We start from the raw sequence: 23,056 nt of genomic DNA, 5'->3' as shown, positions 1-23,056 counted from the left end.
TGGAAGTGCACTTGAACAAGCTCGATCGGACGTCAGATACACAGACGATATTTGTTATTTAGTGTCAAGTTTTGTGGCGTTTGTTGACACAGCTTTTTTTTTTTACCACTAAAGGATTTAACATTTTACTGAACAAGAACAAACTCTGTTAAGTATTAAAAGCATAATAAAAACACAAGCTTTAAGAACCAGTAAATAATGGAGCGGTCAAAATCAGATTTCTATTGAAAGATCATAACGTCTCCCTTTGGTGTTAACCACTAATTACTTTGATATACATTAAATAAATATATCCATAACAATTTAAACATAAATAGAAAGTATATAGTGTGTTTAACTTGTTAAATTTATCTATATATATTTATGTGCATAGTTCTTTGGGAGGTAACTGCCAGATTGAATAAAAGTACCACTACTCTTTAATTTCAACAACCGTAAAGTACATTATTTAAGCAAATACACTTACATGTCTTACATGGAGGTAAAGCCCCATATTTGAACACTGCAGTACAGTTTTGGGGCTGTTTAATTTGCGCAAATACACTTTGCTTTTACACGCCTGGCTCTTGAAACGATAACCTGTGGTATTCCGACATGCTGGCTGCTGTGTTTGCTGTCTTGTATTTGTACTTATTGGGAATTCTGCCCCACCCAGCCACAAGCCACATTACAGCAGGAAGAGAAAGGGCCCAGATGAGAGTTCAGGCCAGCCCTCGACCAGTTCAGCCCTCAATGTCCTTCCTTCCCCCCCTCTCCTCCTCCTGGCCACCCTCATCATCATCATCACCACCATCATCATCATCACCATCACCCCTCATCCTCTTCATCTTTTTAATGGCTCTAAGTAGGTCGGCTGCCCGGTGCCTGCCTCCTCCACCAGCATCCATCCTGCTGCCAGCTGGTCCACGAGAAGGCCTTCATCATTTAATTATAAATATCCCTCCAAAAACGCGTTACCCTGACACCAGTCTCCATCACTCAGCCGTCTGGTACATTTCTCTCATCGATCTGTCATCTCCACCGCTCAGGCGGAGTCGCCTTTCGGCGTAAACACTGCGGTATAGTTGAATAAATTGAGCAGAGGTGGCCACTGTTTACCTCAAACGCGAAGACACCAGCTCGGGCGCAGATGCGTGTCGTGACGATCGGCGGATGGAAACGCGTAAAAAGCAACACGCCAAAGCGGCGGCTCTTACCGTCAGGCCTGTACCGGAGAGGACCGCTGGTCGATTTGGTGCGCAGCCGGCGGACGGAGGATGCAGGACCGGGCTTTGACGGAAGGGAATGAGCGCTGAGAGTGGAGCTCGGTGTTGTTTCCCTGACAGGAGACCGGCGTCAGTGGGGGGAGGAGGCTGTGCGCGGCGCAGAGGCACTCCCCTGCGCTCCTCTCCCGTAGAGACTGGAGGAGGAGGAGGAGGAGGAGGAGGAGGGATGCGCAGGGCGGAGAAAAGGAGCCGAGCCGCCTGGTTTGACAGGCAAACGAGGGCTGAGGGCTGGAGCCGAGAGCGCACCTGTATGGAAATCCTGACGAGCACCGGAGCCGAGCCGAGGCAGGAAGTCATGCAAATGAGGACGTGCTCCAGAGGGGAAACTCAAGCAAGGAGCTCATTTTCTATTCAGATGAGCGGAGATGATGTTAGTACTCGGCTGGTGCCTCTCTCTGTCACTCTCTCTCTCTCTCTCTGAGGCCCCGGGGCGACGACAATAAGGAGATTTAGGACGATAAGAACTAGCACAATGTTCAACAATGCACACTGGGTTTACACGTCGTCTTCTCAGGCACTTGAAACGATGTTGTTCAGATAATACTGCAGCAAAGATTTAGAGAAGGAGTCTCATCCAGCCTAGTTTGATCTCAAAGGACCAGTAGCACAATATACCGTATTAGCCTATAAATATTATGTTTACCTTTGTTTTAGTGCGAATAAGTACGTCATGAAAATATTTACATTCAGCGAACCGCACTATTAGAAACCATGTAGTGAACAACGCAACAATGTTTGCGATGTATTTTTAATTTCTCCCAAGGTATTTTCGAGGACCTAAGACGTAAAATAATAATAATAATAATAATTAATAATAACCAGCGTTTTTGGATGTCGTTTTTGAAAAATACACAATATCCTCATATGTGGACACGGGGATTATTTCCGTGTCTGAAACAATAAAGTCGCCAGTGTGTAACAAAATGTAAAACTGTTTATTTTAATACATGAACATGGCTGTGCAAACACAGAATTGCAAACATTGAAAGTCCAATGTCCTCAAACGAGTATTTGCTAATTAACGATGTTGTAGCTCGTTACTGTTTGTGTGTTAAATCTGCGCGTCATATCAAACTAGAAATGTTAATAAGCATAAATAAATTTGATGAAGTTTTGCAGATTGTCTGCGAAAAATGCGCAATGGTCGTAGGGTCTCAGAGGGTGAATGATAATAATACATTTTATTTGTATTGCACTTTACATTTTAACAATCTCAAAGTGCAACCGAGCAACAAAAAGGTCAATAAATTCAGAGAAGAAGTGCGATTTCTGTTTAGTTCTAGGTCTCAGTGTTGTGTTATGTCCACAAATCTCACTAAAACTGTGTGAAGCCCTGGAATAACAGAATTGAAACAACTGCAGTCAATGTCTTCAGGGTAATTTCCGCACTGTGGCCGGATTAGATCCTCTGGCGGGCCGCTTTCGGCCCCGCGGGACGTACGTTTGACACCTGTGATTTAGAGCTTAATAGTTAAATACTGTGTCACAGACAACATGGAAGTCACGCGTGGACGCACCACATTACTCTTATGGCCGCTGCAGATGGAGACAGCTTCATGAATCGTTGATCAATCTGAAAAATTGTCAAATTATTGTTGAGAAAGGGAAAATTAAATGCTCTGATACCAAATCTTGCCAAAATACACATAGACATCTGAAATATTTAGGGAATTATATACAGTGCTGTAGTAAACGTACTCTTTGCCTTGGAGCCACATTTACTGTTCAGTTTATTTGGGTACTGAGCTGTACGAACCTCTGCCTCACAGAGGAGGGCGATAGTGAGCCACGATTTCATTCTTTTGCATTAAACTTTTTAAACTAAGAAATACAGCACAGTCACCATGGAGCTACAACCATTTCAGACAATATTTGTCATGATCACAGAAATCCAAAGTCTTAGTGATGTTCATATTAGCTACATGTCTAATATGTTTTAATATATTTCTGCTTGATCTCATTTTCAAAGATGGAGTGTTTTTGATTAGTGTACAGATATTTGTGGATAAGCCATTTGGCTAAATGTATGATGATATAGAATTACATTTTCCCAGATGGATGATTGAAGCCAAACAATATCAGAACAAAGGGAAAATGTGGTTCGGTACAAGTAGAAATCAAGCTGCAGAGATCTTATTCCCATAGTTTGGCAGAGAAAGGACAAGACCAAAATAAATGAAATGTCCTCAGGGTGTCCTTCAGAGAAGGAGCAATTTACATCCATATCTTTTTTTAGAACCATAAATCTGTCACACATGCAGGACACAATGATCTTTCTGCCTCCAAACCTCAATTTATAGGTTTAATCTAAACAGTTTCAGAGTTGAAGCCGTTTTACGAAGTGATGTTGCCAGAAAACTGACCAGTTGAAGAGAAAAATGTAATCGCGTCTAAAATTAGTACAGATACAGATGTATGACAGAAACTACCTTTAAATATTCGTCTTTATGTTCAAACATGATGTTTGCACTTTACTGTTAATGATCCACAAATGTCACACCACACCAACCATTTATAAAGCACAATTTATTCAGCAAATTCAACACATTGTCCATTAACCAGACTGCCAGTGGTCCTGTCAAGTGGCCTCATGTTTTACTGCGTCAGCTCGTGACCAGCAGCTCCCACCCTGTGACACTGAATAGAAAAGAAAAACAGCAGATTAGTCTAAACCATTTGTGAATTAGGAGCAAACAAAACTTGGCGGCCTCAGATTAAAGCTAGAATCAGGAGCTGGAGTTCAGCTCTCATAGTAGGTGTCAGAAAAGTTTATTTAATTTGTCATCACCGGCTGGAATTATTCAGGCACCAACACATTAACCAGACCCACCTGCTCAGCTGGTCACGTTCCACCACAGGATCATTTCAGCCTGCAGATCTTCATCCAACGAGCTCCAAGCTTTTCAGGCTCTTATTCCTGCAGGCAGAGCAGACGGTTTCTTAAATTCAGGGGAAAGCAGCAGGTTTGTGAAGACTGTATTTATACTTAATATCGGAGCCTCAGAATAAAGTTAGAATCAGGAGCCGCAGTGCAGCTCTCATAGTAGGTGTCAGAAAAGTTTATTTAGTTTTGTCATCACTGGCTGAAGCGGCTCATGTGTCCGTGTGTGTAACATGCATCGACTCACCAGCTGATCCAAAGTCTCCATGGACAAGATCAAGATCACCACATCGTCCCAAGACTTTATTCAACAGTCTTCAGTCTGATAAACAGCAGCCACCATCACAATCAGCCTCTAAAGAAAAGGAAAACATGATTAGAGATTTGCTAATGATTTAGAGTGATCATACAAACGCAACCACAAATGGAATTAATATTAAAATCTTGTGTCCTTTCTCTGAAGGTTATGATACTAAAACTTTCCAGCTGTATTACCCCGAAACAGCATGTCGTCATGAAGTTGACGTGCAGATCCCAAGATTAAAGATAAATGCTTCAGATTGAAACTAATTTTTTAGGGTTTTTCCCCTCTGTGGCTAAAAATAAAACACTGAATCAGCTGATCATCTGATAATTATCTGAGTCAGCTGATAATTTTATACCAGGAAATGGTTTAATGTTTTAAAGGGATTTCAACAGATTTGGACGGGCATCAACAAATCTAAAAGCATGATGAGTTCAAAGGAGATAATGCTGCTATTAATCAGTCTACAAGACACAAAACCAGTTACTAAAATCTGCTTCAATTTAGAGACAGTGAAGGCACACACATATTGGCATCAGAAACCTAATCTCATTAAAGTATATTTCCATCCACTGAAAACTTTTCATAAAGACAGATCGCTGAGCTGTAAACACCCAATCCAGCTTCTCAAATGTCTTGGTGTGAGTGAACCCTTAGATAATGGGAACAGTATTTTGGGCTCTGACGTATGTGGACGGCTACATAAAGACATTTAAAGAGATCATGTTTAAAGAAATATAATACTTTATTATAATTTTTTTTAAAAAGGGACTTGGAAAAACCTACGATTACAAGTAGTTTAGAAGGGCCGCCACGTGGAAGAATGAACATATATAATATGGCGCCTATATAATCTTTTAGCGCTTCCTTTGAAATTAACAAACACATTTTATGAGCTTAAACCATGTTTAAATCATTGCCTGTATGTTTCTTCATCACCAAATCCACGATGGGAGTCTTGGCTTTGTGCAGGATTCCCACGTGTCTCAGCAGCGTGGGGAGTTCAACATGCGGAACTCAACAATATACTCACTTGTTCCACTCGTGGCCGATGAGGTGTCTTGATAACACTTGGCGACGGAAAGCCGATGAGTTTCGACCTTTAGTTTCTGCTTCCATATCGTAATATATGAAGAACTATTTGTTAAGTGTGACACAGCTGGACTTCTTCTAAGGGGATACAGAGCAAAGGACGTTACGCACGAGAAGCGGTTGTTATATACGACATGGCCCCGCCCATCGCCCCTCCCCTCCCTTTCCCGGGCTAACTACTTAGCTACAGAGCTAACGCAGTTCTTCGGACTTTCTGTAAAACAAATGCGCTCTTCTGTCGTTTTATAGACATTTCTATCGTTTCCCGTTGGTTCTCATCTCTGGTAATAAAAGGTAAACCAATATCACCTGCACAGCACGTCACTTTAACGCAGATAAGATGAAGGCGAGGTTTGCTAGCACCGAACGTCGCCTCCCATGCGTCATACTCGAGCGCCATCAAAGCATCACGGGAGTTGTAGTTTCGGAATGTAGGTAAAAAAAACCGCCGTGTTAAAAGAGTTGGAATGTCTAAGCCGCAACAACAACGCGGTTTTAGAAAAGTCAACAGAATATTCGAGTATCATTTCTTGCATAACTACAATGAAAAGGTCTCAACAGCCTATCAGGAGAAAGCTATAAGCTCAATTAAATCCAGCCTCGGTTTCATTTCAACCAAATCACCCCCATGGTTCAGCTAGGCCCCGGGAAATTGAATTGTCTCCCATTTGCTGAAAGCCAAATCAATAAACACACATTTCCAAGAAGAACCACAATAATAAAACAGTACGCTTGTAAGTATAAAACATAATGTATACAAAGTATTTATTTGAGGGAAAAGCATATTTGAAGTTAAACATGTCTCGAATAACCTCTAGAAGTATGTATTTTACCAGTCTGTGTGTGTCTGGACTCTCTCCGGTCTGATGGACACAAAATACACAGTGTTTCAAAGCCTTCTCCACACCACCGGGCTTGTAATCACAGTGTCAAATTTTTCCCTTTTAGTTTTTCGTCTAAAGATCACATAACTAAAGCTCTGGTCTCTGAATAGGAAATCCCCGTCCTGGTTTCACTTACATGTGGGGGGAAAAAAAGGCTTCCCAGAAGAGCTGAGGTTGTTTGAGCAGCAGATTAGTGCCTGTGGATTTGGAAGGAGAAGTTCAACAATCACATACTGGTGAAATGATGTAGAAGCAGTTGAGGTTTAGTTTTTTAATAGTTTTTGCTTTGTTTTGGATCGATTCCTTGTAAAAGAACCACATTTAAAGAGTCGCGTAAGGTTTGATTTATACGTTTATTCTGATCACAGCTGTACAGGAATGCATCGTCACAGCAGAAAACACAACCTAAACCCAACCATGGCACAACAGCCGTCACAACACGTCCAGAACTCAACCATGAATGCACAGGCTCGATCAGCGCACCTCAGTTCATCGTCTTATATAGTTATCGTCGTCGTATTATTTTTTTATTACTCACATAGAACCATCTGTTTCTCAAATATATCTTTGTTTTTTTTTGTTTTTTTTTTCAAAGAGCATAAAAATACAAGTGGACTCTTCATTGGGATGAACACTGGTGGTTGATCCACTGTCTGGTTTACACAGGGGAGGAGGGGGAGAGGAGGGAGGGAGGGAGGGGGGGGCACTGAAAACTGAGGGACCGTAGGAGGAGCGATGCCAACTTATTACAGCTTATATGGGCTCGTACAAAGCTTCTCAATGGTGACAGGTACAGGAGGTCGCAGGCAGGGTGACTGATTTTTTTAAGGATCACAACCTAGAGGCTACTTTTTTTGACGTCACAGACACGGAGGGGAGGACCCAGAAAAACACGTTTCGGGGGAGGAGAACAAGAAAATAAAAAGTGAATATATGAAAAGACGAGATACGAAGGCACAGAGAGATGCAGAGTAAACAAAACAGACACAGAGGGAGATAAAAATGGGACGGGGGGAGGTGAACATGGAGGGAGGGCAGCTTAGGGGCAGTTTCACTAACCAACACTAGAGGGAGCTCTAGCAGCTCAAATATCCAGGTATATTATAAACTCTATGTATGTGTGTAGGTATGTATGCATGATGAGTGTGATGTGTGTATACTGGATGTACTATATAAAGCATTGAAATATAGGATTATCTTTTTAAAAACACTGTTCACTGCAGCAGGACAAAGGGATATACCGCATGAGTGTGCTTGTATATATGCACGGAAATGTGTTGGTTTGTCCATCAGGCATGTGTGCAGACTCACTTCCAAGCAGAATCTCCATAAATGGAGTTAAACACCAACAAAGCAGAACACCAGCAAGATTAAAACCAATGTAGTGTGTGTGTGTGTTTGTATGTGTGTGTGTGTCTGTGCGTTTTGTGTCTCAAGAATCATGGACACACATCTACATCGTCTTTCTGATCATTAGAATAACTACTGTACGAGTGGGAGGACACTGACGTGAGCTTCAGCGGGGGACTACACGCACGCACCCGTAACAACAACAACAACAACGGCAACAATAACGGCAACGACGACGTGAACGGAGACGACACACACGGGTCAGGGAGTCCAGCTAACCACAATCCTTCACTCATACAGAAGAGAAATAGAGGCTACGGTTCATCTGGAAAAAAAAAGAAAAAACGAAACAAAAAAAAAAAGCATCCTTTTGACGCTGCAGGAGTGAGACAGACCCAGAAAGCGGCCCGTCCTTCAGTGTGCTTTAAAAGTTCTCTGCGGTGTGTCTCATCAGCATGTGTCCTGTCTGTATCTGGCTGCCTATACTGCCTGTCAGACAGTCGGTCAAGTGTGCTTATTATTTTGAAAGCAATATGCTTATCTGTCTGTCTGCCTCCCTGTCTGACTGAGACTTACTACGTCTGTCCTGGCCAGAGTTTTTCAGAGTTAAAAGGAGGAGGAAAAATAATTGTGCTTCTCAGTCCACACAGTCGTCTTGAGGCCCGGGCTGCAGAGGTCGGAGGTTGTGTGGGAGCGGCCTCCTCGCGTCGGGAGGAAGTTACTAGAGCTACTGCACTGGACAGAGAGGACTCCCTCCTCAGTACTGTACAAGGCTACATGAGAAGCGCTCACGCGGGAGAGGGACACACTCGGACACGCGCTCTCTCTCTCTGAGCGCCAGCTCCGAGCTTTTCTTGATACACCTACACGTGATGGGGGCGGGTGGGGTGGGGTGGGGTGGGGAGAGGGAACACGGGCTCGCTGGAAATGAGACGTGGGCAGGGGCTCAGTCGAGCATCGCGTCCAGCTGGTCCGCCAAGTCGTCAAACATGCTGCCGATGTCGTCCAAGATGGAGACGGTCGCCTTGTTGCCGGGGAGGGAGCTGGAGGTTGGGCAGAAGTTAAGAGTTTAGCTGGTAACGAGGCCGACACAGTCGAGGAATTGAGACGTGGAAGGAGCTAAACATTTCTTTTATTGACAGTCACAGAGTCAATCTATCTATCTCTTCATCTCAGATGCTAATGCTAAGCTAATGCCGCCTTCAGTTTGAGATTTTAAGGAATACAACTTCAAGATTATGTTACAATTTATTTACTACTGTGCGAAATACCTAACTTTAGCGGCGTAAATGTTCCTGCGGAGTCGTAACCGACTTTCGCCCCTGAAAGAAATGTTTTTTTTTGAAACCCCCTTTTTTACTTGCTTTCGTCTGCTTTTTCTGCAGACGTGGTTGGTGAGCGCAGCCCGATGAACCCAGCCGAGGTTTCACAAGAAATGGTTGAAACCACACATTCTTGTTTTTTTACCTTCGAGCTTTGAGGCATTAGAGCTTTTCATTGTCACACTGGCAAAACATGCCGTCGAATGCTCTGCTGCGTACGCACAAAAGGCCGCGCTGACAGACGAGACGGTACAAAACATGCGTTCAGAGAAATAAATCATAATACCCCCATTCAGGGTGAGGACTCCAGTTGCTACCTCTCGCTGACTCAGCTTTGTGAATGTATTTATGATTTTCATCAATGCTGGTGACCTTCATGCTCTTTCTTCCCGCATTGCACTCATTATGCTAAGCTAGGCTAACTACAGTGCGACTCCAGAGAAAGAGGAACCGATGTTCTCATCGTCCTCTTGGATAAAAATGTGATTAACTATTTGTGTAATCTGTGATGTCTATAGTTCGTAAAAGACAGTTAATATAATTTGTGTTGTGATCTCTCCATCATAATTATTTTAGACAGAATATTGTTGTTGTCACACGTCTCAACATGAACTTCGCGGATACTCACTCGTTCACTGTGTCCTCCTCGTGGATCTTGTGCTCTACAGCCTGCAGCGCCGCGGCCAATGAGGCGCTGGTCTCCTCCAGACGATGCTGAGCCTCCCCCCCCTGCTCTGCTTCTTCTCCCGCTCCACCCTCCGCTTCCTTCTCCCCTTCCCTCCTCGAGGGCTTCTCCTCCTCCTCCTCCTGCCGCCGCTCCCTCAGGTTCCTGTCCTCAGCCCTCCTCCTCTCCTCCTCCTCCTCCTCCTGCCGCCGCTCCCTCAGGTTCCTGTCCTCAGCCCTCCTCCTCTCCTCCTCCTGCTCCTTGTGCTCCCTCTCTCTCCTCCGCTCCTCCTCCTCCTCCGCCTCCCGCCCCCCCCCCAGCAGGTCGATGGAGAGGCCCGCGATGGAGGAGCGGGGAGGTTTGACGGGGTGCGGCGAAGGGGTGGAGGGGCTCTGGGCCGGGGAAGGGGAAGCGAGAGGGAGGCCCGGGGAGAGGGAGGGAGCGGAGGGAGCGTCGGGCGCCGGTAGAGGGGCGGCGGAGGTGGGGGAAGAGGGTCTCGGGGCTGGAGTCGGGCTGGATGCAGCCGGGCTGGTAGCAGAAGGGCTCGGGCTCACGGCAGCTGAAGCCACGGTTGCTTTTCCCGGTTTGGGTGCTGTCGGAGGCCCGCGGGGTTTTGGGGATACGGGAGGAGGCACACGCTTCAGCTCTGGGAAGAAAGAACGGCACCGTCAGTTCGTCAGACTTAATATCACTGTTCTTTTATCATATAAAAGCATAAAGTTGCTAAGTTTTCCAGTTGCAGCTTCCTCAAACAAATAGCTTTAACTATCACACATTTATTTTAAACGATCCAGTCTCACAAATAACAACACTATAGCTTTATATAATGGCCATCTGTTATAAACTTTGTGTTCTGTTGTGTACCACCCACAGTTTTCATATATATGTATTATATTTATATATGTAACAAGCTTAAACCATTATGAGACATGGCTGCATATATTTCTACTGTTTCTACCACATAAAGACGATTATAACCTTTTACAGCCCTATGTGAGGTCATTTTTATAGTGATAGTGATTAAAATTGATTTCCATATTGTGTTGTGTGTATCTCACCGGGACTCTGTGCCGTGTCGGCGTTATCGGGCCCGGGTATGGGGACCCTGCGAGTCGGGGTCGGGGGGTCAGCCTGCGTCTTCCTCAGGCTGACTGTGGATGGTTTGGGTGAGACCGGCGGCTTCAGAGACTTCCTGGCCTCCATCCACTCGCAGCTCTCCCTGCTGCCCTCCGTCCTCTCGGAGACCTCGGACACGGGCCGCCGCCTCAGGACCACGCCGCCGTTCTGCTGCGGCTCGCCGACGCCTTTGCGGCCGCCGTCCATCGGGCTGCCGGGCGAATCCGGCCGGTTATTGCTTTGAACGACGTGCTCCGCGTGGTCGGACGCGCGCTGCCTCCTGCGTATGGTGTCGGTGCCGGTCGTCATGGTGACGACGGTGGTGGCCGCGGGCGACGGTGCGGGCGGCTCGGGCTCCGTTGCCGGGGCACGCGGCCTCCTCCGGAGTGTCGCCGTGCCGTCCGTGATCTCCGACGCCGAGGTGACCACGGTGGAGCGGGGACGGGGCTCGGGGCGCTGCTGGACGTGTTGCCGGGGCAGCTGGTCGGCGGCGTCGCCGGGGAGGCCTTCGAGCCCGCTGATGGTCCTGCGCCGACTCAAAACGTCGTCCTCCTCAGATCCTATACCTCCCGCGCCGTCCTGCCGACGGAGAAGCGGCGGGCTGACCTGCGGGTCACATGGTCGTTACGCATGCATATCGCTGACATTTTAAAAACGAAAAAATCCACTTCTCACAGAGACACACCTGTAGGTAGTTGGTGCTGCTCCCCATGTTCCTCTGCATGGGTTTGGCTCCGACCACGATGGATGTTTCCAGCATGGCTGCGAGGCTGCGAACGCTCCCAGAGGCCCCCTCTGATCTCTGCAGGCCCGCTGAGTCCTGGGCTCTCAGAGCCGCTCCCAGGCTGCCGCAGTCGCTGGCCCTCCGCTCCCGATAGGTTGGCAGCCCTAGCAGCCCGTCCGCTTGCCTCTCCCCCTCGCCGTCGCCTCCGGTAATGGAAGAACAGGACCGCTTAGGCGGCGTCGGGGGTCGACCTTTTCGGCGGGGACGGAGGGTGACAGAAGATTGGCTGCGGTTAACAGTGACATCGTTAGGGGGGGCGGTATGTGTGGAGCTGCTGCGGCACACGGTGGCGTATCTAGAGTCGGACTCCGAGCCGATCAGACTGTGAGTCCTGCGTCGCTCCTCCTCCCCACCGGGCAGCCGCAGCAGCGGCACGGACGCGTCGGCCGCCGTCTGGGTGGAGGGGCGCGGGCGGGCCCTGGGGGAGGCCTGCTGGGTGCGTGCGTGCGGAGGGGTTTGTGGTGGGGTTTGGGGAGGGGTCTGGGAATGTGTGAGACCTGGGCGGGGTTTGGCCAGCGGGCTGGGGGCACCGTCCCTCTGCTTCCTCGCCTCCCTCCGTGGCTCTGAGGCGGTGCCGCCTCCTGGGCTGGGCGGGGGTGTGGAGGGGCTTTGGGGAGGCTCAGAGCCACTTTCTTTTCTTTGTAACTCCTTCAGTCTCTTCACCCCCAGCATCATCTTCTTCTGATGGCCTGAGGGGAGGCAGAAAGAAGCCATATTTAGAGTTAGGTAAGAGGGATTCCAGCAATTAGTAGGAATGCACAGTAAGATTTCCTGGAAATTTGCTAATTTTTTGTGGTGACCCTGTTCTGCACCAGTCTGCTCATTAAAACAACCCCACGGGTTCACGGTTTCCAGGCTGACGAGGTCTTGGAACATTTGTTACTGTCAAAAAGTTATGATTACCATGCATCATTACATCATTACGTAATCCTGGTTTCCATCCTAACGATTTAGCTGTGTCTTACCGAGCTTTGTAATGCCAATCTCTTGCAGGTCTTCCAGGCTGATGTCCGAGACAAAGTCAATGTTTTCATACCCGTTCTGCACCAGAACCTGGTAGTACTGACTAAGGCCCAGGTGAGACAGCCAGTCTGCTAGATTGGCCTGAAATACACAAAGGGACACACAAAGATTTAAAGATTTTAATATTCTTTACTAACCGGTGCCTCTTAAAAGTCTTAATGTGTACACACTTGTCTGCCTGGTGTTTAAACAATCAGAAAAAGAAAACTGAACATCTTCCCCCTTTCTCCCCAGTGTGTACAGAAAGATGAGAGCCTTACAGGCTTGTGGTCTGGCAGCCAGTCTGTGGAGGGCAGCTTGCTGATCTCTGACGTTAACTTCTTTCGATGTCCGGGCTTCATGACTCCAATCGCCGTCAGGTCCTTCAACGCAAAGCACACTTAGTCACACCAACCGGTAACAAAACACTAACTCACCATCGCTGCTGCAGGTGTTCTTTTCCGCTCGAAAGGTAAACAGTTCCATTTGCAAGTTTGACTTTCATACATGTGTTGTGATAAGCCTTCAGAAATATTTTGCCTAGGATAATCTCTGATGAGAGTCCCCTGGCCTCAGGAGGGTTTACGTCATACCACAGTGTCTGCTTCAGTACACAAAAATACACACACACACACACACACACACACACACACACACACACACACACACAGTGGCACTAAACTGAACTGAAAGACAAACACAGAGTAGTGTTTACGGCACAGACTGGGACACATGGCCATGTGTGAACACAGGTATGTCAATGAAGCAGACACAGTATGAGAAGTGACTGGTTGAGGCTCAGGACTCACACCGGGGGGTCAGGTGACAGAGACAGGAGGGTCATGATGACATCATCCAGGTCAGTGGGGAGCTGAACTGAGAGCTGTGCTGGGCGGAGCCTTGACAGACAAGGGGCGGGGCGTGAGGGGGTCAGGGGTCATGACCTTACCTCAGGGGTCATGCAGCTAATGGTGTCTAGATCATATCCCGCGGTGAGGAAGTGGGTGGTGTAGAACTGCAGCTGAAACTCACCCAGCCACGTCACTACTGCCTGCTTCTAGAACACAGAGCACAGAACACTACTGCCTGCTTCTAGAACACAGAGCACAGGACACTACTGCCTGCTTCTAGAATACAGAGCACAGAACACTACTGTCTGCTTCTAGAACACAGAGCACAGGACACTACTGCCTGCTTCTAGAGCACAGAACACTACTGTCTGCTTCTAGAGCACAGAACACTACTGTCTGCTTCTAGAACACAGAACACTACTGTCTGCTTCTAGAACACAGAGCACAGAGCACTACTGCCTGCTTCTAGAACACAGAGCACAGAACACTACTGCCTACTTCTAGAACACAGAACACTACTGCCTACTTCTAGAACACAAAGAACAGAACACTACTGTCTGCTTCTAGAACACAGAACACTATTGTCTGCTTCTAGAACACAGACACTACTGCCTACTTCAGACCACAGAGCACAGAACACTACTGACTGTTTCTAGAGCACAGAACACTACTGTCTGCTTCTAGAACACAGAACACTACTGTCTGCTTCTAGAACACAGAGCACAGAACACTACTGCCTACTTCTAGAACACAGAACACTACTGCCTACTTCTAGAACACAAAGAACAGAACACTACTGTCTGCTTCTAGAACACAGAACACTATTGTCTGCTTCTAGAACACAGACAATACTGCCTACTTCAGACCACAGAGCACAGAACACTACTGACTGTTTCTAGAACACAGAGAACTACTGCCTGCTTCTAGAACACAGAGCACAGGACACTACTGCCTGCTTATAGAATACAGAGCACAGAACACTACTGTCTGCTTCTAGAACACAGAACACTACTGTCTGCTTCTAGAACACAGAGCACAGAACACTACTGCCTGCTTCTAGAACACAGAGCACAGAATACTACTGCCTGCTTCTAGGACACAGAACACTACTGCCTACTTCTAGAACACAAAGAACAGAACACTATTACCTGCTTCTAGAACACAGAACACTACTGTCTGCTTCTAGAACACTGAACACTACTGTCTGCTTCTAGAACACAGAACATTACTGCCTGCTCTAGAACATAGACACTGCTACCTACTTCCAGAACACAGAGTACAGAACACTACTGACTGCTTCTAGAACATAGAGCACTACAGCCTGCTTCTAGACCACAGAGCACATAATACTACTGCCTGCTTCTAGTACACAGAAAACTACCACCTGCTTCTAGATCACAGAACACTACTGTCTGCTTGTAGAACACCCAACACTACTGTCTGCTTCTAGAACACAGAACATTACTGCCTGCTTCTAGAACACAGAACACTACTGTCTGCTTCTAGAACACAGACACTACTACCTACTTCTAGAACACAAAGAACAGAACACTACTGGCTGCTTCTAGAACACAGAGCACTAGTGCCTGCTTCTAGAACACAGAACACTACTTCTTGCTGCAAAAACACTGCTGCCTGTTTCTAGAACACAGAGCATAGAACACTACTTCCTGCTTCTAGTACACAGAGTACCAAGCACTACTGTCGACTTCTAGAGCGCAGAACACTAGTGCCTGCTTCTAGAAGAGTCTGCATTCTTCTTCTAGAAGCACGGAACGCGGGCTGTTTCTAGAACACAGGAGACAAAACAAAAAAAACAAACAAAAAAAAAAACATTCCAGAAAACAGCATAACCACTGGGTTAATGTCCACACTTAACCCTGCACTACAAATAGGGAACAAACAGGGAGAGCTTACCAGGAAAGGGAATCGGCTCTGGAACAAGTAATAGAGTTGGTTCATGTGGTCTGTGGTCCAGCCCTACCTACCTACCTATGACCTACCTACTACCTACTACCTACCTACCTATGACCTACCTACTACCTACTATCTACTACCTACCTACCTACCTACTACCTACCTACCTACTACCTACTACCTACCTACCTATGACCTACCTACTACCTACTACCTACCTACCTACCTACCTACCTATGAGCAGCCCTACTATTCCATCTAGTGATATAGATACAAACCCTGCTATCTTTCTCAAAGTGGAAGAGATGTACCACCAACATTTATGCTCAGAATTACTTAACATACAGCTACTAAAATATGCAATAATGCTTTATGTTCTAAAGGGTTTGTTAATAGTAGGACCTACAAGAGAATAGAATTCCTTCTATTAATAATTAGCCAGATTTTCAGATCACTGCACCCAGGCAGAAAGGGAAATGAAAAAAAAAAAAAAAAACCCTCAAAAGGTATATGTTTTTCTAGAAATGGGAAGGGCTGAGGCTCTCGTTGGAAGTGTAAATTCAAAGTCACTTTTTGGGCTAATCACCTAAAAAAATGCTTATTTTGTGAATGACTTTCTGTCAGATACCAACCAATGAGGACACGCTACAACCTTGGTTCACTTTGGCCTCTCTGACTGAAACAGTGCCGTCGCCCAGCAACCAGCTTGGCTCTAGAACACATGGAGTGGGGTGGGGGGGGGGGCACTCTGCCTGTCTCCATGGTGACACACTCACTATGTCCATCCTCAGGGTGGCATCTCTGGCATCCTGTCAGACACCTCGCCCTAACTCATGTTAGATGCCTTTGTTGGAAGCAAACAGAAGTGAACCAAAGCGGCATCCAAAAACTCACTTTCCCATCATCCTCTTCTGCCTTCCGCTCAAACGACCGCTGTTCATGAACCGTGCAACTGGAAGAACCTTTGAGGTTGAGGTGGAAAAGTGAGACAAGGGAAAAACAGAAGAGAGAAATCATTAATTGCTTTCAATGCAGAAAAAGACAATTTTGTTATTTCAATTTTGTACTTAATTATGCACACATAGCCGAGCCAGTCTGAAAAACAATTCTCATTAAAAAAAAATTGAGGCAGGAGATAAAATGTCCCCTTTTTGTGTTATTCTTAAAATGCTGAAAAGCCATTGGTATTGGTATTATGTGGTGAAAAAGAGTATTCTATAAGGGTGAGAAGCCGCTTTCTATTGCCTACGTACTGCAGCCCTTCATTATAATTTTGGTAACAGCTTCCATGCTTGGCTGTCTTTATGGTGCTGTTTTCACACTGCACTTCCCACACAACACTTAAACCTGTAGAATGACAGCAGATTAAATATGCTAATGTGAGTGCTTCTTCCAAAGCAGGATTAATAAATCCACTACAGACCTTGTCCCAATTAAGTGTAATGCCTGAGACACCATTTGGATGTCGATACCATGGCATAGGATACTGTACATCAATCACGCTGTAAACTACACGTGCTGCTGACAGTAATGCAGTGTTCAACTTGTACGCGCCTTGTCACAAATTCATTAAGTGAAGTAACTGCCAAACTTGATGTGTAGGTTACCATTCTCAGAGCAGCTAAGAAATTGATTTCTGTTAAAGTGGTTTGAACCGCAGCAAGCAAAATATACACAATTTGGCATTTGTTGCACAGGAATATAGCACCACTAAAAGAGAAATGTACACAATATAGAAAGCTGCAACTTCAATGGGTGGCACAAGTGTTAATTTTTAGTGTAAATCATTTGAAGGCACATCAAGTGAATGAGCCACCAAGGCAAAGAGGACTAACTGGAGCAGCAAATGTTGGAAAATGAATTCAAAGCACACTTAAAGCTTTATAAAGAAAGCGCGAAAAGATAAGTGAAAACTATATGAGACAGTGATGCAACACAAGCTAGTAGCTGGTACAAGCTAGTAGATGTGTAGACGATTAGCTTTCATAGTTCACAGTTATTTGATATCGGCCAATATGCAAAGTTCACACATCCAAATTGGGAGATAAAGAATTTGCATGAAGATGTAATCTCTCTCTACCATAAATAGAGAGTCGATCATGGACAATCAGGCATAACATTATGACCATATATTGTGTAGGTCAGGGGGCTTCAGTGTTTTTCAGGCAAAGGACCCCAAACTGATGGACAGATTAAGCAGGGACCCCCTACCTACTATATGTGTTCTATATTAAATTGGCCTAGTCCTTATAATATACACTATTATCATTTTGCATTCATATTAAGCTATTCAGATAATACACAGGTTCAACTGCCATAAACCTAAACATACCTACATGTACCACGCACTGTTAGCTTCTCTTCTGCTAATACTGCCTATTGATTCTTGTGTTTCACCTGGGGACTGAATAGGCTCTCAGCCAATTGCGGGGAACCTGACAGGGTCAGTGTGTGATATACAGCCTCGTGATTGGCTCAGCAGCGATAGGGGCGGGGCCTATGTGTACAGGAGGCAGATTGACAGATCTAGTGTGGCGTTTGTGTGAAACGGTGGCTGCTAAGCTGGCTCCTGCATCACTGAATGAGTGAAGTGCTACTGAAAGTAACGTCTTCTGCCTCCATTTATCCCTTTACTAAAATATGTTGGATTCATATTAATATGTGTTGAAAGAAATTTAAATTTGTCGGGGAAAAGTTTAAAAAAAATATATAAAAAAATGTCTCATCAACCAAAGATTTTGCGACCGACCCCAGCTGTACCTCCACGGACCCCCTAGGGGCTGCAGACCCCCTGTTGAAGACCAATGGTGTAGGCCTTGTGCCTCCAAACTTGATTGTGCCGGCTGCTGCCATCAAGGATTGCTATGGGGTGCTAGATGTCTGGTCTGGTCTCTGTGGGTGCTAGATGTCTGACTTGTCAGTGGTCATAATGTTATGCCACATCAGTGTATGTGACTCCTGACGCTAACGGTTGTCTAACATAGTAAAGTTAAACCAAGAGCGAACAGATTCCTGAGAAGCAAACAGAATGTGTTGCAAGCAGCTCTGTCCCTTTTGGTTTCATGGAGCATATTAGAGCAGCTTTTATGAATAAAGCATGTCTTAAAACGCTGCTACACGAGGGCCGGCTCGGGAAATGCTGGTCGTGTTTTATACGAACAGACAGGTTGTCTTTAGAGGACCAGGTTGATGTAAAGTGAAACAAAGGGGGAAAAAAATGACAAGCATGATAGCGATTCAAGCAAGCCCAGAGGCTCTCGTAACTGCGCGCTCATTAATTGTCATCACTTTAGCACAAAGAACTCTTTGTGAATCAACCGGTGACATCACTTTCATTACAAACGAGAGAAGCCGCGCTTTGTAGTATCTGTTTAAAGCAGCGCAAACTGCCACGTGTGACGCTCGGGTGAGTTTGTGTCCTTACTTGCTGACTGCTCGACAGACTGCGACTGCTCCAGGAGATGCTCCTTGGCTTTCACAGACTGAGACAGCACGGTGGCCAGGAGCTAAAAACACAAAAACACACACAGACGAACAGATAAACACACACTAGTAAGTAACATTTAAGCGCGCGTAATCATTCAAACCCCAGAGGGTCTCGTGACTCAGCTCAGGACACGGAAAAAGACTTTCCTCTCATATTTCCTGCAATTTATCACCACAGATGAGGCACAAACACTAGAATGAGCAACAACGAGGAATGAAGGCGACACTAAAATCAACATTACGCAGACAATGAAATGCACTGTAGACAAAATCCCACAACTATGACTGTCACTTGGCTTGTTTATGTTTATAATAATGATCCTTTGTTTTCTGCTTTTCTTAACTCAAACATACACAGGACATTACCTTAAAACAAGGCTCATATGAATCCTAAATATAAGTTTTTATATTTATAACAGTATCTAACAGTTTGATTTGATGCCTTTGTTTATGTTGATTTTCAGTCTTTCATGTAACATGCATCAGCTATTTTAGATTCTATGTGTACGCTTTAATCAGGTGTATGTTTATCTCATTCTGTACATATTTTTCACACAGTAATTCCTATTAACATACTAGTACATCCCATACACACACACATATACTTCCACACATATCTACATATTTTCTTGCACTTTAGATTCTGGTGATTTCGTTGGTGTGTTATGTTGATGTCTGTGTATGTTTGTGGACAAGCTACTGGACACTTGAATTTCCCCCAGGGGATGAACAAAGTATTTTTCCATTCTGATCTGTTTTCTCTGTCTCTGTTTGGCCGGACACAAGCAGATGAGCTGGATTTCAGGGCTCGAGGTTTCAAGTGTCTTGTAGTACTGTTGTATACAAATAAAAATGAATTTAATTAAATCAAACACAACAAAGTCCGCCTATCTGACGCCGAGCAAATCACATACCAATCTGCAGTTAAGACAAAACATGTGTGTTGGCAAAGTTTCACTTGCACATTGTATTGTTCTAGTAGTTTTCCATACACCTGTGTTGCAACTGACACAACATATCACAATGCAACTGTTGTACTCTTGAGAAGAAAAAAAAAAAAAAAAGTGCTGATCCCTTCAACGGAAGAGGAAACTGAGCCGGAAACAGAATTGTGGTTAACAAGGTGCCTAGAGTAGTGCTAGTTTCCTGAAAATGTTTTGTTTCCCAGAAACGATGTGTCTGTTGTTGTTGTTGTTTTTTAGTTTTTTTTTTCATGACACTGTGGTAACAGTTATAAAACAAGCGAAAGCAAGCAAAGCTAAAATGTCTCCTACCTTAACCCCTTCTGCTTGCGCGTGCAGGCCCGGCGCATTGAGGCCGTGCGTGTTGACTCCTGGTGTGGGCGCTGGGTGCGGGCTGGGCGCCGGTGTGGTCAGAACGTGCGTGTTTCCAGAGCTCTGCAAACTGCTCGATGACCGGACGCTGCCCAGGCTGCCCACGCTGCCGCTCCGGTCGCCACCTCAAAAGGCAAACGCGCCACAGTTGAGCGTTCACTGACGTGCAGGGGGGGAATAAATATATATACATTTTCACTTTTTCCACTGAGTTTACCTGCCAGCGGTTTGCGCAGCACCCAGATGTCCTCACTGGTGCTGCTCTGCTGTCCTAAAGTGGGAGAGCCCTGAGGACTCAGCTCTGCAGTTCGTGAACCTGTACACACACACGCATGCACACAAAAGCATATATGTTTGTTACTTCCACATTATCATTGTAAAGAAAGTTCTTTTTTACCACAAATGCAGTAAATAATCAGCAGCAACACAAGCAATATGTGCGATATGTGATATAATTTTCATATATAAATGTGTTTAACTATTAAATGAGCAAACACACAGACACTCACTCACCTACACATGCCTAAACAAGTTAAACAAGTGCAAGTCATTTCATATCGTTTTAATATTTGGAGCAGTGCTTCTTAAATGCTCTGTAATATGCAGGTGAAGTTTCTAAAGCGGCGCCTTGAATTCAAATGTTTCAATTAAAAGGTCAATTCGCTCAGATTACAAACGCCCAAGTACAAAAGGGCGTGAAGAAGAATTGCACCTAAAACAAACTGCATCAGCTACGTCAGTGGTTCTAAAACTTTTTGGGGTCCTCTGCATCAAAAATGAGCTTCGCTTAATTTCAAGCGCTAACCTGAAGATGTACGTTAATGAGTTTCTCACAACAGCTCCCTGAAGATCTTTCACAATAAGAGCATTATTAAAAGAAAAAATGAATGGTGCATGCCCACTGAAACAGTATTCAACATTTGAAATGGATGCAGTTTGTGTTAAGTTTGTATTGGCTATGTCATGCAGTAACTTTGAACAAAGTAACCCGGGAGCGAGATCTCTTAATAAACTGCGGTTTAGACAAAGGTTAAAATAATCCTATTTCTATCATATGATCTTTTTTTGAAGGATTTCTTTTTTTTTTCACAGACCCCTTTCAATTACACCCCAATTGAGAATAACTGAGTTATGTGATCAATCCCGATCATTTTAGATAGTCTATACTGTAGGATTATCAGATTATTATTATGATTATTATCTTAAATATCTAAAGTTCTCGTTGAGCTGATCTTTTAAAGAAGCAACAGGAGCATGTACGACATGTTCTTTACGTGAAGAAAAACATGGAAAGGATGCTTATCTGTGATTTAAAGTGACACTACAGTATGTACCTGTCTGACTCTGCTGCTCCTGAGAAGTGGAGAGAGGAGGAGGAGGAGGAGGAGGAGGAGGAGTAGTGGACAGAGGAGGAGGAGTAGACAGAGACGGAGGAGAGATGGGAAGAGGAACGTACCCAAATGAGGAGAACCGAGGGAGGGACTGTGTGTTGGGGTGGAGGGGAGGAGGGGGAGTCAGATGCAGGGGGAGGACTTTGGTGGGGGGGTATGAATGTCCGTTGACCGAGGCAATGGGACAGGGGTTGGGCCTGCGGAGAAGGAGGGTGTGGCACTGCTGGGAGGGGGAGTGGCCTGGACACGAGCCAGGAGCAGGGAGGTGCAAAACGACACAACAACACAACAACAACAACAACTGATCAGTAAACTTGAAACAAAACAGGTGTAACAAGAAGAATCTAAAAAATGCACAAAATAATAACTGATTAAAATCAAAACATGAGAAAATAATACATCCATATATCCACATGGAATATATCCGTTAAATTAAAATATAATATCACTGTAGCGATAAAGCAAACAAACAATGTGAACGAAAGCATAACTATCGAGCAGAACAGGGATTGTTAATCAGGGAGGGTGACAGAAGGAGCAGAGATATAAGAGGGCGGGGGGAGGTGGGGTGACCACCAATAGAGGACAGTGTTTGATCGATGGAGATGATTGACAGGTTGGGGGACAACGGATGGGCTGCCCCAAAAAAGAGCAGATGATGCTGCAGCTATCTACAACTAATGATCGGCTGTAGCTGGAGAACAGCTGCTGCGCTCACACATGCAAAAGCTCACACCCCCACCCACCAACCCACCCACATATACAAACACACACACACACACACGCACGCACAGCTGTGATGTGGGTGGTCACCTGCCCTCTTGATGACTTCCACCATGTTGGAGGGAAAGTAGCCCACGCGGTCATTTCCTGTGCGGTTGTCATGAATACATCCTTTCCACCGGCCATCAGAGTGCTGTTCCAAAACCTGTGCACGCAGAAAGATACCACTAATCTGTTTACACTTCGACAACCGCACAAGCCGAGCTCTAATCCATCCCCGGACCGATGAGTAAAGGCCATCAATATTTCACAGGACCCTCTAGGTTCAAACTCAGGATTTACTAGCAGCGGCGCTATTAAAGATTCAGATACGTCTTAGCTGTGTCCACAAGAAGACACTTTTCTGAATCCACCGCACTCTTGTGGTATTCACGCCCTCGTAGGAGCAAATTGTCAGAAAGGTTCACAGAGTTCACACAGGAGGTGTGAAATCTGTTCACCACGTCTCTACTACGTCGCTAGCTTGCTGAGCTATTAGCCGTCGGTGGCTTCTAGACGCCAGCTGTCGCCTAGCAACGACGTTTTCGCGGCTAACAGCTAGCGTTAGCTCTTCAACAGCAAGCGTTCTGTGTACACGACTTTGTTTGTTGCGTCCATGTCACGAGTTCAGGAGCCCCATCCAGTCAAAAG

General features: G+C 45.5%; 1 protein-coding gene, 1 long non-coding RNA gene and 2 other non-coding genes across 9 annotated transcripts in view; all 4 read right to left on the bottom strand.

Moving 5' to 3' along the window:
* Positions 1–3,771: 3,771 nt before the first annotated feature.
* LOC125004327 lies at positions 3,772–5,653 on the bottom strand. The gene is made up of 4 exons (XR_007112320.1): positions 5,484–5,653; positions 4,394–4,501; positions 4,096–4,182; positions 3,772–3,902 (listed from the first exon to the last, which is right to left on the bottom strand). It is a non-coding gene; the product is annotated as an uncharacterized LOC125004327 (long non-coding RNA).
* LOC125004813 lies at positions 3,970–4,058 on the bottom strand. The gene has a single exon (XR_007112390.1). It is a non-coding gene; the product is annotated as a small nucleolar RNA SNORD60 (small nucleolar RNA).
* Positions 4,261–4,350, bottom strand: LOC125004811. Its single transcript, XR_007112388.1, has one exon. It is a non-coding gene; the product is annotated as a small nucleolar RNA SNORD60 (small nucleolar RNA).
* A 1,107-nt stretch (positions 5,654–6,760) lies between the features above and the next one.
* LOC125004260 (caskin-2-like) overlaps positions 6,761–23,056 on the bottom strand; it is a 33,571-nt gene continuing 17,275 nt past the window's right edge. The window contains exons 10-23 of one of the 6 annotated variants that reach the window (XM_047578748.1): positions 22,457–22,571; positions 21,587–21,883; positions 20,470–20,568; positions 20,193–20,377; positions 18,857–18,938; positions 16,327–16,394; positions 13,614–13,721; positions 12,946–13,047; positions 12,628–12,766; positions 12,160–12,351; positions 11,564–11,853; positions 10,821–11,484; positions 9,727–10,408; positions 6,761–8,819 (exon numbers count right to left, since the gene is read on the bottom strand). In XM_047578748.1, coding sequence (XP_047434704.1) covers positions 8,723–8,819; positions 9,727–10,408; positions 10,821–11,484; positions 11,564–11,853; positions 12,160–12,351; positions 12,628–12,766; positions 12,946–13,047; positions 13,614–13,721; positions 16,327–16,394; positions 18,857–18,938; positions 20,193–20,377; positions 20,470–20,568; positions 21,587–21,883; positions 22,457–22,571 — 3,120 coding nt within the window. In that variant the 3' untranslated portion in view covers positions 6,761–8,722. Of the gene's footprint in view, positions 8,820–9,726; positions 10,409–10,820; positions 11,485–11,563; positions 12,352–12,627; positions 12,767–12,945; positions 13,048–13,613; positions 13,722–16,326; positions 16,395–18,856; positions 18,939–20,192; positions 20,378–20,469; positions 20,569–21,586; positions 21,884–22,435; positions 22,572–23,056 lie in introns of all 6 variants that reach the window. The other 5 variants (XM_047578743.1, XM_047578744.1, XM_047578746.1 and 2 more) reach the window with 5 other exon arrangements.

The sequence above is a fragment of the Mugil cephalus genome, chromosome 2, assembly GCF_022458985.1.
Source record: "Mugil cephalus isolate CIBA_MC_2020 chromosome 2, CIBA_Mcephalus_1.1, whole genome shotgun sequence".
Classification (NCBI taxonomy): Eukaryota; Metazoa; Chordata; class Actinopteri; order Mugiliformes; family Mugilidae; genus Mugil; species Mugil cephalus.
Note: the sequence above shows the minus strand (reverse complement) of the source record. Positions and strands in the feature narration are given on the sequence as shown.